Raw genomic sequence first — 15,845 nt, 5'->3', positions numbered from 1 at the left:
TTCTCCACTTCTGATCTTGGAGTACTTAACGTAGTAAACCATTTCAGATTTTTTTTTTTTTTGAAATGTACTTGTACCCAGCCTTTTTTTGTCTAGTAACTGCTGGCTTCCCTTCATTTTATGACTTAGACGTGGATTCAAGTAAAGATATAGAATGCACATCTGCTTACAAGAATCACAACTGCTCCAAGGGATGGGTAACCACCCAGAGAGGGCCATTTCTCTTGAACTTGCTTACCTGAATCATAAAGCGGATTTGCACTGCGGATTCCCAGCTTCTGATGAGAGCTGGGGCTGCCAACTCTTCTCATCCATTTCTTTCTTTGCGGGGTGGTGGTGGTGGAGGCGATTTTATTATTTTTAAATGCAAATAATACAAACATAGTACATATACATCTAAATCCAAAAAAAAAGAAAGAAAGGAAAAGGGAAAAAAACTAATATTACAGTCTACCCCCCCACCCCCCGGAGACCCTGTTTCCCCCACACACAGACTTATATTTCTCTGTCTATAAGAACTAAGATATACAATATATTCCAGTTGTGCCCTTATCCCCTCCAGAACAACATATATTCTTGAGCAGATTTATTCCCTTTGCCTCCACCAACACTGATTTTATAAAATCCCCCCCATATGTCATTATAATTGTTTGCTTTGATCATCCCTTTTGAAATTTAATTTCTGTTGTTAATTTATCATTTGTTGCATTCTTATCATCCATGTCTGTAATGTTCAGCAAACTGAAAGAAAAAGATAAGAGCAGAGCGAACTTCCGGTTTGCCCGATGGGCCTGTTTTTCGCCCTCCCCAGGTTCTGGAGGCCTTTCTGAAGCCTAGGGAGGGCGAAAATGGCCTCCGCCGGCCCCCTGGAAGGTCGAAAATCAGCTGAGTGCTGCCATGCTGGAAAATATGACTCCGCGTGCCACACATGCCATAGGTTCGCCGTATATTATGTCTTTGCTTAGTTTGTTTGGCAAGTTTTTAACCCTATGTTAATCTTTCATAGTCACTTGGTGAGGTAGACAGCCATCTAAATTGAATGAATGAATGAATGTTTTCTAATGCAGAACTCCAATTTGTTGGAGGTTTGATGCAAATCACTAGCCAGGGGTGAAGCCAAAACAAAATATGAGGAGAGTCTCCAATTCTCTGCATTGCAGATGCCCCATATTTCTATACCCACAGTTGCCTTTTTCTTTCTGACACTTTCTTTTTCTCTGTCCAGAAAACTCCCTAGGAAAGAATGACGTTTGACTCCCATAGGTGTTAGAGAAAAGGTACTTTTACTAGAGATGATGAGTGCAGCGTGGATGAGGCAAGCTCTGAGGAAAAACCGTGCGAAAATCATACATTGAACGCATTCCTCAATGTCCAAAACCTCCCCACTGGGAGAGCAGTCCAATCAGGTCTCATTCTAATGTTTTGGGAACTTGGTGCCTCAGGCACCAGTGCAAATTCATTTCCCAGGACTGGCGTCTTTGAAGCTCAGCAGATGGCTCGGTCTGGCGCTGCTGGTTCCAGTTAATGTCCATACTCCCCAATTTCCTGTAGCATTCAGACCATGAGCTGCACAAGAGTGTATACAGTGCTACTGGGGATGAGGCAGTGATGTCACTGCAGGATTATCAACTGCACCTGGTGGTTTGGAGGCAACCAGGTTCCATCCATTTTAAACAATAATCTTTTTAACTATATAATAATACTCTGGGTGGCTCTAAGCCCACACATTCACAAAACCATGTCAGAGTTTGTTGCATAAGTTCAAAGCCAGAACCACACATGGATAACTGATGCAGCAGGATTCATTAACTTCTTTATATACATCATAATAGATGAATAAATGTACAATACCAATAAGTGATTCTTCCAAGTAAACACAAGGCAGGAGAGTTACAGGCAAGCACAAGCAGTTAGTTTCATTTCAGCAGATAAGGCCAGACAGACTGCTAGTTTACTTCTCAGAGGAGCAGACTGCTTAAGTTTCTGTTTCAATTCTTTGTACAGACTCAGAAGATTTAAGCTCCCATTGGCTGACTTAGTTGTTATGCCTATTCATTGACTGACCTTGTTCCAGTGGTGGGATCTGGATCCCCTTCCAACCGGTACGGTTGGAATGGCCCGGCGTCATCCACATGGACGTGCGCAGTGCGTGCATGCATCGTACTATACAGCAACTCCTCCGCAACCCTCTGCAACGCTCCAGCTGCTCAGCGGAGCGTCGCATAGGTGCTGTACGCAGCACACGCAGAAGCACTGAAGATTTTAAAGACAGGTAAGGAGTACGGGCAGGTAGGTGGGCCCTCCGGAGCACCATACCGGAATGGTACCCGATGCTCCAGGCAGGCTCCAGTATGCCCGTACCGGGGCGTACCATCTGCAGCCCACTATTGCCTTGTTCCCATGTCTCTCCCAGTCATGAATATTTTAACAAACCACATAAGTATTGCTGGTCCTCAACTAACAACCATATTGCTAAGCGAGGCAGTTGTTAAGTGAGTTTTACCCCATTTTGGGACATTTTGTCATCACATTTATTAAGTGAATTACTTCAATTGATAAATGAATCTTGCGGCCATTAAAGCATCTGACTTTCCCCATTGGCTTTGCTTTTTGGAAGCTGCCTGGGAAGGTTACAAATGACCCTGGGACTCTGCAACAGTCATAAATACAGTACATGCCAGTTGCCAAGTATTTGAATTCTGATCATGTGACCACAGGGATGCTGCAATGGTTGTAAATGTGAAAACTGGTAATATGTTACTTTTTTCAGTGCCATTGTAACTTCAAACGGTCCCTAAATGAATGGCTGTATGTCGAGGACTATCTGTACATAACACAAAATGTGCTACCCAGACCAGTCAATGCCTTCTTTCCAATTTAGTTGTGAGCATGGTGGAAAGCAGAAACAGCAAAGGGCGTCTGTAAACTTAGTTTTAGGAAATATAACTGACAGGAAGAGATGTGCTACCAGCAATTGAGAGAAGGAAGTGAGTGAAGGAGAGAGATAGTAGCCAGACTCATTGTTCACTTGGGCCAACATGGTTTGTCACAAAGATGGCAACCTCCAGCCTATTGATTGTCTAGATCGTGGGTGTCAAACTCGATTTCATTGAGGGCCACATAAGGGTTGTGTTTGATCTTGGGGGCCAAGGTCGGCGTGGTCAGCTCGACGTCACTCATGTCAGAGGCATCTGTGGTGGCCTGCCTGCGGCTTGCACCTTCCTCCCTCCCTCCCATCTTTCCTTCTTTTTCTTTTTTCTTTCCTCTTTCCCTTTCTCCTTTCCTGTCCCTTCTTGCATGCTCAAATGCAAAAAGGGAAACATTTCTCCTTTGGTTTTGTTTTGCTTTTAGTTTGTTTTGCTAGCTCTCTGCCAGAGAAAACAGAGCAAAGGAGGGACCATGCGTGGCCCCTGGGCTCCATTTTTGGCCATGACAGCTCCTGCAACCCTCTGCCAGTGGAAACAGAGTTGGGAGTGCTGATAGCCCTCCCAGGCTCCATTTTCACTGGCAGAGGCACCGCGGGCCAGTCCGCTGTTTTCAGCAGACAGAGGCCCTGCATGCCAGATCTAAGGACCCCACTGGTCGGATTCCACCCCTTGAGTTTGACACCCCGGTCTGGGTTGAAACTTGGATCTCTTTGGACAAACTATCTACAGGTAGTGCTTGATTTACAACCATTCATTTCGTGACCATAGTTATGACAGCACTGAAAAAAGTGACTTACGACCATCGTTCACCCTTACAACCATTGCAGCATCCCCATGGTCACGTGATCAGAACTTGCATGCTTGGCAACTGGTTCATATTTATGATGGTTGCTATGTCCTGGGCTCATGTGATCCCCTTTTGCGACCTTCTGACAAGCAAAGTCAACGGGGAAGCCAGATTCACTTTAACAACCATGTTACTAACTTAGCAACTGAGAGTGATTCACTTAACAAATGTGGCAAGAGAGGTCATAAAATGGAACAAAACCCACTTAACAACTGTCTCATAGCAATGGAAATTTGGGGCTCAATCGTGGTCATTGTTTAAGGATAACCTATTGAAATGACCCCTGAAGGATTAGAGCATACACAGAGTATAGCCTAATTCAGCTTTTGTTAAATTGCTGTTGAGAGAAGCTGCATCATAACTTAATGTGCCAACTTCATAGATAAAACTTCTAGGTGAATTGCCAAGCTTAGCCTAGTAAAGTAACAAGTGGATTCTGCAAAATAACCTTGCTTGCAACTTGAAATGTGTGTTCAGCATTCCCTAACAAAGCTCTGTCTTATATGCCAGAAAATGTATTTCTTTCCTCTTCTAAGGTCCATTGTTTTCAGTGTGCTGAGAAAAATCATGAGGTTTGTGTAACATGAAATAACATTTCTAACACTATGACGATCTGTGCAAGCTGTGTAAGACTATAAGAAGATTGAAAAAAGTTTTTTTTTCACTAGACGGTGGGGCTCGTATCTGTTTTTTCTCTCTCTCTATGCCTGCTCTATTAAGGTGGAAGACAAAAATGTTGTAAAGTCTTTTTGCTTTCTGCATCAGTAGCCTCGTGTTCAGAGTTTCATTGGAATTATCAGATTCTGAGCTGAATTCGAAAACCTTACACTATTCCTTCGAGGCGCTTTATAATATTTGAATAAACACAAGTTCTCTGCTTCATGTATTTCAGACGACACCAGGTTTATAAAGAAGAGCGCAACCTAACCGTGGGTTCAGGGGTTCAGCTCCGACACGAGGCAAGCTGGTTTCAGTTCCACCTGGGGATCAATCGCCACGCCTTGTATCCACGGGCCAGCCCTATGGTGGATCAACTCCTTAGGGACACACAGAGGTTTAGTACCATCAGTGCTGGTAGGTAATGCTTCGAATCCTTCTTAAAGGAGGGCTGAAATAAAAGGAAATAACAGAATAACAGAGTGGGAAGGGACCTTGGAGGTCTTCTAGTCGAACCCCCTACACAAGCGGAAGACCCTATGTGTTATGTATTGAATGTATATTGTTGTGTTAAGCCCTGATAAAGTTAAACTAACCTTTAGATGACCCCAACTGTTAGCTCCAACTGTTTTGGAGGGAAACTTTGAACATTCATATTTGGGCAGGCTTTTTCAAGCTTTATGATTGGTTAAGGCCCTGTGGGCCCAGAGTATAAATTACAGAGATTTGCCTGCTGTTCCTCAGTTCCAGTTTTGAGTCAATAAATGCTGTTGTAGCTATGCTGGTCTTGTTCTTGCCTACTGAAGCCCACTACACAATACTAAGGACCATTCTGTCCAGAAGAAGACTGTCCAATCTTTTCTTAAAAGCCTCCAGTAACGGAGCACTCACAACTTTGAAAGGCAAAGCCATTCCACTTGTTAATTGTTTTCATTGTTAAGAAATTTCTAAATTTCTAAATAAAGCCGGTGGTTGATTTTACCGGTCCTCCAAACTGCGTTAAAGCATAACGACCGGTTTGCCTTAACCGGTCCGAACCGACTGAATTCCACTCCTGGTTAGAACCTCTAGAGCAGTGTTTCTCAACCTTGGCCACTTGAAGATGTCTGGACTTCAACTCCCAGAATTCCCCAGCCAGCATTCGCTGGCTGGGGAATTCTGGGAGTTGAAGTCCAGACATCTTCAAGTGACCAAGGTTGAGAAACACTGCTCTAGAAGTACATAAAGTTCATATTCTTGAGCTTCATGCCCAGATCAGATATAGGGCTGCAAATCAATTATGAATCAATTTCTTGGGACACCAACCTGCCTCCCAGGGTTGCATAGGGTCAGAAGACTTTGGATGTTTTGATTACACGTAAATGTGGTTAAACAATCTCAATTGTCCTGATCCCATCAGCAGGGCAGGGCCAAGGAGACAAGTGATGGCACATCTGTCATGACACAATCACACAAGTAATGTACTATACACCATTGGCTTCATGATACCACTGACATGAGTTTACGAATTAAAAATTATTTGTATGATGACGTCATCGGGTGCATGCAATCATTGTGGCTTCTCCCAGATATCTGTGGCTCTCCCTGCTCTTTGGAGAGCGACACCCAAGGAAACATTCAAGTAAAGGGCCTTCCGTCTGAAGAAAAGCAATGTACTCCAATCTACAAGTAGTCCTCGGCTTACAATGGTTCATTTAGTGATTATTCAAAGTTTCAACAGCAGTAAAAAAATGACCATTGCACAGTGGTGAAATTCAAAACTTTTTACTACCTATTCTGTGGGCGTAACTTGGTCGACGTGGCAGGGGAAGGATACTGCAATATCTCCACTCCCTCCCCACTCTGGGGCCAGCCAGACGTGGTATTTGCCGGTTCCGAACTACTCAAAATTTCCGCTACCCGTTCTCCAGAACCTGTCAGAACCTGCTGAATTTCACCCCTGCCATTGCAGCTTCCCCATGGTCATGTGATTTACATTTGGTTGCTTGACAACTGACCAGTGGTGGGATTCAGTCAGTTCACACCTATTCGGGAGAACCGGTTGGTAACTTTCTAAGAAATTCGGAAAACCAGTTGTTGGAAGAAATCTCATTTTGTTTTTTTCCACTTTACAGGGCTAATCCTGTAAGGAAGGCAGGAAGGAAACATTCTGGTGTTGTTTCTAGCCTAACCTTTATTGCCCTGTTTACAGAAACTGCCTCTCTGGTTAACCCTTATTACATTGTAACAGCTAAGGTGAAGCGCCCATCAACGTGAGTGATGTTGAGTTGGCCATACCCACCCAGTAACATGACCACCAAGCCCCCCCCTATCCTGCTGGTCATTAGGACAGAGAACCGGCTGTTAAATTATTTGAATCCCACCACTGCAACTGATTCATATTTAATTGCAGTGTCCCAGGGGTCACGTCATCACTTTTTGTGACCTTCTGACAAGCAAAGTCAATGGAGAAACCAGATTTGCTTAACAACCGTGTTACTAATTTAGCCGCTGCAGTGAATTACTTAACAAACGTGGCAATAAAAGTCATAAAACGGGGCAAAACTCACTTAACAAATTTCTCACGTAGCAACATAAATTCTGGGCTCAGTTGTGGTCGTACGTCGAGGACTACCTGTATTTGAAGAAGACTGACTTAATTCTCACAGCGGCAGCAACCTCCGTTCTTGTAAAGGAACAAGCACTTCAGTAGTGGGGTTCCTTTGATTTTTATCTCTGTTCAAAAAAGCATCCGGTAGCATCAAACGAAAGGAAACACGCAGTCAGAAGGGAACTGTGTAAAGGAATATGTTCAAAAGGAAACTGAGAGCACCGTCAGAAAAAGTGGGAAGAAAGAATTTCTTGGAAAGGGAAAATTCTGATTGGGAAAACTTTCTACCCTACACTGGCTTCCATACTCTTCCCATTGTAGCACAGGGAGTCCCCGACTTACAGCTATTCATTCAGCAAGTGTTCAAAGTTACAATGGCACTGGAAAAAAAGTGACTTACAACCAGTCCTCACACTTACACTTATTGCTATTGCTATTGCTATCTCCACAGTTTTACACGATCAGAATTCGGGTGCCTGGCAACTGGCAGAGATTTGCAATGGCAGCAGGATCCCCAGGTTATGTAATTGCAATTTGTGACTTTCCCAGACAACTACCAACAATAGCAGTAGCACTTAGACTTATATACTGCTTTACAGTGCTTTTACAGCCCTCTCTAAGTATTTTACAGAATCAACCTCTTGCCCGCAACAATCCGGGTCCTTATTTTACCCACCTCAGAAGGATAGAAGGCTGAGTCAACCTTGAGCCTGGTGAGATTCGAACTGCCGAACTGCAGCTAGCAGTCAGCTGAAGTAGCCTGCAGTACTGCATTCTCACCACTGCGCCGCCTCGGCTCAAGCAAATAACATGGGGGAACCCAGATTTGTTTAACGACCGCATGATATACTGAACAATGGCAGTGATTCACTTAACAGCCATGGCAAAAAGGTTGTAAAATTGGGCACAGCTCACTTGACAACCACCTTGCTTAGCAACAGGAATTCTGAATCCATTTATAGTCATAAGTCGAGGATTACTTGTATGTGCGAGGGGGAGGGCAATGGTAGAAATGATTGGATATATTAGAACCCTCTTTGCTGGTTTTTACTTGCAGTGAAACCTGAATGTTTCCCACAGGAAATGTCTAAGGGGAATTTGGGGGTTGCCACAATGATGTCCTGCTCCTGATAACATCATCATACAAATAAGTTGTAATTCAAAAGCTCATTCATTCATTCATTCATTCATTCATTCATTCATTCATTCATGTATATTCTGTCTTTTATTATTTTCACAAATAACTTAAGGCAGAAAATACATCCAACACACCTTCCTCCTATTTTCCTCACAGCAACAACCCTGTGAAGTGAATTGGGCTGAAAGAGCAGGACTGGCCCAAAGTCACCCAACCAGCTTTCAGGCCAAAAGCAGGACTACAACTCCCCGTTTCTCGCTTTCTAGCCTAGTGCCTTAATCACTAGACCAGTGATGGTGAACCTTTTTGGCACCGAGTGCCAGAACTGGAACGTGTCGTGTTTGCCGGAGGGCCAAAAACCCGAAGACCAGCTGGTCATTATGCATGCATGCGCCGGCAACCTGCTCTTCAGGTTTCCAGCACATGTATGAGTGCCGGCCAGCTGGTCTTCAGGTTTCCAGCACTCTGGCGCATGTGAAAACCAGAAAACCAGGTGGCCAGCATGTGGGCTCACAGAGAGGGCTCTGTGTGCCACCTCTGGCACGTGTGCCATAGGTTCGCCATCATTGGACTAGACCAAACTAGTTCTCATAAACTCATATTATACACTCATAACTCACACCATGATTTCATTTTGCCGGATAGTCCTGTTGTTCTCCTTTGGTCCCCTTCGCTGGTCCCCCTTCCCGCGTGCACGGTAGCTCACAATCCTGCCGTTTAGCAGGGCATTCCCCTGCCTTCTACCTCCCTTCCTTGTAAGAAAGGTTTTCTCTTTCATTCCAGATTACAGCCAGGACGAGAAAGCCTTGCTCGGGGCCTGCGACTGCTCCCAAAGTAGGTGAAGTGCTATTCTATCTGCAATGGCTTTTTGACCAATGTATCACAGGAGTCCTCTTGGCGGTGGAGCTGATGGAGTTCTATTAACGAGATGGATGAGCCAAGTCCTTAGTGCTACCCTTGGGCTTTATTTAGGGCTCTGTCTCACCCAGCCCTAAATGCTTAACGGCAACTCCAGCGCTGTGGTGTGATTTCCCTTTGGAGTTGCACGGCTATTAAAAGGCTGGCTGTGCATTTGTTCAACCGGTATCAGTATCTCTTCCTGACCTTGAACTGGATCCAAAGGGGCACAAAGGGGATTTGAGAGAAATCTGCTGGGTGGAAGGGAGGGAGGGAGGGAGGAAGGAAGGACATTCCTTCACCCTTGATCCTCCTCCTCAAAGAGATACAAGCCTCCTCATCCTGCTCTCACACTCCCCTCACCCCCGTAGCAGTCTAGTCAAGGTGTACAAAGATGACAGGCAGGAAGAGAGAAATTAAGAAAACTGCTTTGTATCTTCCGTGTCCCGGCAGAAATGCTGCTCTTGCTAAATTGATCCAGCTCACTTTGAACCCTGCACTTTCCAGCTGGATCGACGATGGTGAATCCTAGATCCCTTTAAATACCTTGGTCAGGCAGCCCTCATCTTAAAACAATTCATTCAGTGACCGCTCAAAGTTGCACCAGCACTGGAAATAAAAGTGACTCGTGACCATTTGCCACACTTATGACCCTTGCCACATCTCTGTGGTCATATGATCCCAATTAGGGCGCCTGGCAACTGGCTCATCTTTAGGGCCGTTGCAGTGACATGTGCTCCGTAATATGTTAGACCTTCACTATTTTAAGTTTAGTGTAGCATATTACTCAACATAGTAAATGACTTCCAACATATAAAGGCAAACTAGATATTGATCTTCATATAACACACCCCTGAAGGTGTTAGAAGCTCATTCCAATTATTTCTTAAGACAGATATTATGTTTCCTGTGTGTTTTGACATTTGAACAAGGAGCTGAATCTCTCTTCATTTCTTAGTTGTAAAGCCCAGCGGGGTGCACCTGAAACTTGTTTTGCGGTTCCAAGACTTCGGGAAAGCCATGTTCAAACCAATGAGGTAAGCTTGCTTCACTTGAAAATGGCAAGAATCCTTTTCACTAAAGCATTTTTAGCAAAGCTATAGATGTTGTACAGAGAAGGAGGAGAAGGAGCAGGGATTCGAATTCTGTGGGCTTTTTTATGTTGATAGGTAGCATTATGATTTTGTTTAAAATACAAAATGTTTACTTTAGGAGTTACACCAGGGGTGGGATTCAGACGGTTCAGGCGGTTCGGGCAAACCGGATTGTAATTTTACATCTGGTTCGCTGAACCGGAAGTTGCAAGGACTTGGCTGGTCCTGCCCACCCTACCCCACCATTGCCAGGAATCTCCACGGGGCCCATTTTGGATGCCAAGTAAGTGCAGGCCCCGCATAGAGGCTCGGAGAGCGAAAAACAGGCCTCCTGGAAATTCTGCAAGTATGGAAACAGGCCTGTTTCCAGCCTCTTGAAGGCTCCAGAGCCTGGAGGAGGCCATTTTCGCCCTCCTGGAGGCTCAAGGAAAGCCTCTGGAGCCTGATGCAGAGGCTGAGTAGGCCACCCCCACCCAGCAACCAGGCAGAGAACCAGTTGCTAAACTTTTTCAATCCCACCCCTGACTTACATTACACTGTTCTTCTCATGTTTTCCCACCTTCGCATGTCCATAAATTGTGCTGCTGGTTTTCAGCAATTCTGTGGAAAGAACAAAGCCCACAAGAGGGATTGGAAGCTGCATCCTTTACAACCAAATTTGGTTCCTCCCAACCTCAGTGAAAGGCTGATGTTGTGCCCCAAAGCTGCTTTCTTTCAAAAGACCACTGGACTTTCTTGTTTTGCTTGAAGAGACATTTTGCTTTTCAGCCAAGAATCTCTTTAGACATTTAGCTAATGTACAAAGATTTTAAAGGGAATTCAGAATAAGTATACAGGAAAATACTTAGAAGTTGCTAATTGACTAGCTGCCAATTGGGTGTGACCCAGTGGTGAGTTCCAGATCTTGTTGCAACTGGTACGGTGCAATGGGGCCCGGCATCCACCACATGAACGTGCGTAGCATGTGCACACATGCACACAGTGCACGTATGCATCCTTACCTCCTTCAATGCTCCGTGACACCTCCGCGAAGCTCCAGCTGCTCAACAGAGCATTGTTCAGGTGCCGTATGATGTGTGCGCAGAAGCGCCACAGAGCTCAAATACAGGTAAGGAGAGCGGGCGGGTGGGTGGACCTCCGGAGCATCTTACTGGAATGGTACCCGGTGCTCCTGGCAGCCACCAGTATGCCCATACCGGGACGTACCTCCTGCAACCCACCACTGGTGTGACCACATACATTCTTTAAAAATTATGGAAAGAATGAAGAGCAGATGTGAGATGAGGTAGTGCAGACCAGGGCAGTGTAGCGTAGCAAAGGAGGGAGTTACTCTGATTGTTTTCTCTGTTGTCCTGATCCCAGCTGGGGTCTAGATCTCCCAACGGATGGATCCCTTTTGATCTGAATAGCAACTTTCCTCCTCAACTAGGCAAACAGGCTGACTTGGGTCAAAATCACATTAGGAGGGCAACAGAGGAAAGCTCCCACAGTGTAAGGGTGGGCAACAATGGCAACTTTACAACCTGTGGACTTCAACTCCCAGAATTCTTTCAACCAGCCATGCTCAAGCCCCATGCTAGCTCAGGAATTCGGGAAGTTGAAGTCCATAGGGCATAAAAGTTGCCATAAGAGTTGTGCACTCCTGCCATAATTGGACCCCAATTCCATAGCATGCTCATTTAGTCTTCTCAATGATTATTAAACATGTTGGTGGTGTTGGTTAGTTTGAGCATGAGACTCCAAGTCTAGAGGGATAGAAAGGAACCCAAAAGATCTCAGTCACTGAAAATCAGAAAGAGAAGGAAGGGAACCTTTATTTCTTTCTAGCTACTGTCAAATATTTCATCTCAGAAAGATATTTTGTTTTACGCACAATCTCCTTCCTGTTAATTACCTGGATCTTTCTTTCAGACAGAAACGAGATGAGGAGACTCCGGAAGATTTTTTTTACTTTGTTGACTTTCAGAGACACAATGCGGAGATTGCCGCCTTCCACCTAGACAGGTAATTCCCAAGTGTTAATTACCTCCCGAGTTATTTGTCTAGAAAGGAGCTTGACTGCAGCTTCAGGGGGGGGGCAAGGCAAAAGGCGCAGTTGACAAAACCATATGAGCAATGAATGTAGGTGTCAGCCTTTACTCATAGGCCACAAATTTTAAAGCCGTTCGCATCATTACGGAATGAATGTTCTGCTCTTCCCTTTCAGGCATTAAAAACTTTAAGGGTCACCAGAATTAATACTGATGGGGGGTGGGTGGGAAATCACATCACTGGAGAGAACTATCTTTCAAGACAGAAATTATAATCTGTATATAGCCCTTAATTCACAACCATAATTGAGCTTGGAATTATGGTCATAAGGCATGCTGGTTATTATGGGGGTTGCCATCAGTGGTGGTATTCTACCAGTTCAGACCAGTTCACCTGAATTGGTAGCAGAAATTGCGGGTGTCCCCGCCCACCCGCCCCAACTCTATGGCTTCCCATTTAGGCCTTTTTTCAGCCAAAAGCACATGCCTAGAAGATTAAGCGTATGCGTGGAGGTGGTGTGTGTGAGCGAAGTGAGCACATGCTCGCTCACATATGTGAACCAGTAGGGAAGGTAAGTGAATACCACCCCTGGTCGCCATGTGACTCTGCCTGATTTTACAACCTTTTTGCTGTTACCCGTTAAATGAACACAGCATTCGTAAAGGGAACGCTACGTTTGTTAAATGAATCCATTGTCCTCAAGGGGAGTATTTTGCCAGAAATTGGAAGCAGACACCAGTTGCCAACAAAACAAATGTTGTAAATTATAGTCATGTGACTGCAGGATGCTGTAAACAGCCATAAATGCAGGATGGGTATTGAGTGCTGAAAACATGACTATGTGACCCCAGGAGGGGAACAGCCTGGGCCATTGAAACTTTGAATATGAGTCATAAGTAGCTTTGGGAAAATCTGTTGTAACTTCAAACAGTTGATAAGTGACGGGGCCTAAGTAAAAAGCTACCTGAAAAGGATTTCCAGGGTTAATTTCCTCTTTTTCCAGATAGGGTTTGCTTAAAACCTTCAAGGACCAATGGTGATTAGTCTAGATCCAGGGTGACAAATCTGTGGCCTTCCAAGTTGTTATACTTCCGAGCATCCCTCGTCTTTAACCCAGCTGAGGGGACTGCTGGAAGTCATAGTTCATCCACATTGGGAGTTTGCTGACTCCTACTGCTGTTATATTCTCCTAGTGAATTATGATGTCTTCCCTGGAGAGCTGAGGGGGAAAATAAGCAAGGTCTTTAGTAGTTTCTTCATCATTTGGTGCTGAGCATGATTTTTGATGATTGATTGAGTGTTCTCTGCCCATCTTTAGGTGCAGTGCAGAAAAGAGTATGTGAAATGAGAAAAAATGTGGTAGCCTATGATCTAAGCATGGGGCTGTAATAGATAGGGAAATACAATTTCCTAATAGTTTTATATTTTAGCTCTTTCTTCTAAAGCAGGGATAACAAACTCAAGGCCCGCAGCCTGGATCCGGCCCATGGGGTGCTTAGATCTGGCCTGTGGGCCTGCCCTGGAAACAATGAAGGAGCAGCCCATAGTGCCTATTCCAGCAAAAACAGAACTCCCCCAAGCTCCATTTTCGCTGGCAGAGGGTTGCAGGAGGCTGTCCCAGCCAAAAACGGAGCTCGGGAGCCCATTTTCACTGGCAGAAGTGCTCGGGCCACCACAAGCACCCCTGACACGAATGATGTCAAGCTGGCCATGCCCATCCCAGTTCCCCGATTGCAAACACAACCATGATTCAGCCTTCAAAGAAATCCAGTTTGGACACCCCTGTTCTAAAGCATTGTGCAAACTTTCTAGACAGTTTCCATAGGCATTCGTTTTACCTTTATTTATATTGATTATATTCTAATTTCTTCCATTGTTGTAAACTGCCCATAGTCATTCAGCAAGCAAGTTTAATAGATAATTATTTAATAAATTACTATTAGTTTTTTGAAAGGTCATTTCTTGCTTTCTGGCTATTGTCCTCCATATCTCCCCTAGTTTAGAAGGAACCTGCTCCATTAACAGATCCCCCTCCACAAGTGGATGAACAGCCACTAGATACAACCCACTGCATGTTCTTAGTTCACAAATAAAATTTAACAAAGAAGGGGGAAAAGAAATTTGATATTGTCTCAAACAGCCTAAGATTTATTTGTTTGCTGGTTTATCAAATTTAGAAATCTGTTTCTCTCCCTCCCTCCCTCCCTCCCTCCCTCTCTTATCTATCTATCTATCTATCTATCTATCTATCTATCTATCTATCTATCTATCTATCTATCTTTCATCTATCTTTCTCATTTAGAAACTGCCCATATCCTTCACAGAGAGACTCCGGGCAGTATACAAGTAAAGATAAAAATATAAAAACTGTATATAAAATAAAGGACAAAGTAAGTTAAAATTCAGAATTAAAAGCCGGGGGGGGGGGGTTCAGGGTGCTGATCAGCCCCATTCCTCTGTGACGCGCAACCAAATGACAAAACCAGGTGTTTAGACATTTCCAAAAGGCCAGGAAAGTGAAGTTAGATATGTATATATGTTTGTTTGTATATAGTTATGGATGTATGGATGGATGTATCGATCTATCAAATTCTTGATAACTCTCGCATCTGTTTCCCTCATAGCTGCTTGTGTTATATTAGCCCGTCATTCGGAGCTCTCTTAAACTCCCATTTTTTCTGCTTGTGATGCATCTGGCAGGTCTGAAGGTAGATCACGCTTGGTTTGATGCATCAAGAGTTCTGATCAAATCTATGTTTTATTTGTGTTTTTATTCTGCAAACAGCAGGATGAAAAAGCCAATTCTTGAGGGCATTTTAAGAAGCTTCTGTGCCATTATTAGTCCGTCTGCTTGGCAGTTACTGACTCACTAACCAAATATCATCTTGCTTTGCTGACAAAAAAAAAAAAAAAAAAGAACACCAGATCCCAGAGCATCCTTTGCAAGCTGTATGGTATGAATCAACCCTCCAGCAGTAGAAATATCTCCCACGTCTCAGCATTTACAAGTTGGGGCAGTATTCTTGCCGAGCATCTAGCATTTCACTTGAGCCATCCATCAAATGTCTTAATGAATTGCTTAAGTGGTGGGGAGAACAAAACAGCAGCAACAACAGCAAAATGCAAGGTTGGGAAGGGTTGCAATAAACTCCCACTATGTAATTAAAGCTATTACTGGATGAATAAATGAGGGCTTGCTTAGATCCAGGTAACTGTGGTTAAATATCCATATCAGCTACTGACAAAGGAGAATATTTGTGGCTCAGGATTGAAATGAGGGGTCCTTGGTACTCTCTGAGCTCCGTTGTTTTCTTGCAGACATTTCATTACCCAGTGCTGGCACTGAGGATGTTACCTAGTGTGGGTAATGAAATGTTTGCAAGAAAACAACCAAGTTCAGAGAGGTCCAAGCACTTCTCATTATTAGCAGCTACCAATGTTAACACTCTGATGGCACATGACATAAAACCCTCTTTGCTTGAATTATGAATATTGTATCATGCTGTTCCTTTCTTTGGGTAATATGTCTAATTCCAGACCTTTTAGACAACATGCTTAAATTGTGATTCTAATGCGAAGGACAAAATGGTCCAGCATGAATAGAAGTTGTTACATTTCAGAGGATATAATTTTATTTCTTCTATTTATTTGTTAAATTTTGATG

At 44.0% G+C, this 15,845-nt stretch overlaps 1 protein-coding gene across 2 annotated transcripts in view; it reads left to right on the top strand.

Moving 5' to 3' along the window:
• The window catches only part of FAM20A (FAM20A golgi associated secretory pathway pseudokinase), a 64,001-nt gene that overhangs the window by 27,745 nt on the left and 20,411 nt on the right, over positions 1 to 15,845 (top strand). The window contains exons 1-5 of one of the 2 annotated variants that reach the window (XM_032208817.1): positions 2,095 to 2,272; positions 4,667 to 4,848; positions 8,943 to 8,993; positions 10,015 to 10,093; positions 12,062 to 12,154. In XM_032208817.1, coding sequence (XP_032064708.1) covers positions 2,133 to 2,272; positions 4,667 to 4,848; positions 8,943 to 8,993; positions 10,015 to 10,093; positions 12,062 to 12,154 — 545 coding nt within the window. In that variant the 5' untranslated portion in view covers positions 2,095 to 2,132. Of the gene's footprint in view, positions 1 to 2,094; positions 2,273 to 4,666; positions 4,849 to 8,942; positions 8,994 to 10,014; positions 10,094 to 12,061; positions 12,155 to 15,845 lie in introns of those variants that run through there. The other variant, XM_032208816.1, reaches the window with a different exon arrangement.

This window comes from Thamnophis elegans, chromosome 2 (assembly GCF_009769535.1).
Source record: "Thamnophis elegans isolate rThaEle1 chromosome 2, rThaEle1.pri, whole genome shotgun sequence".
NCBI lineage: Eukaryota > Metazoa > Chordata > Lepidosauria > Squamata > Colubridae > Thamnophis > Thamnophis elegans.
The sequence above is the reverse complement of the archived record's forward strand: the minus strand, read 5'-3'. Positions and strand labels throughout refer to the sequence as shown.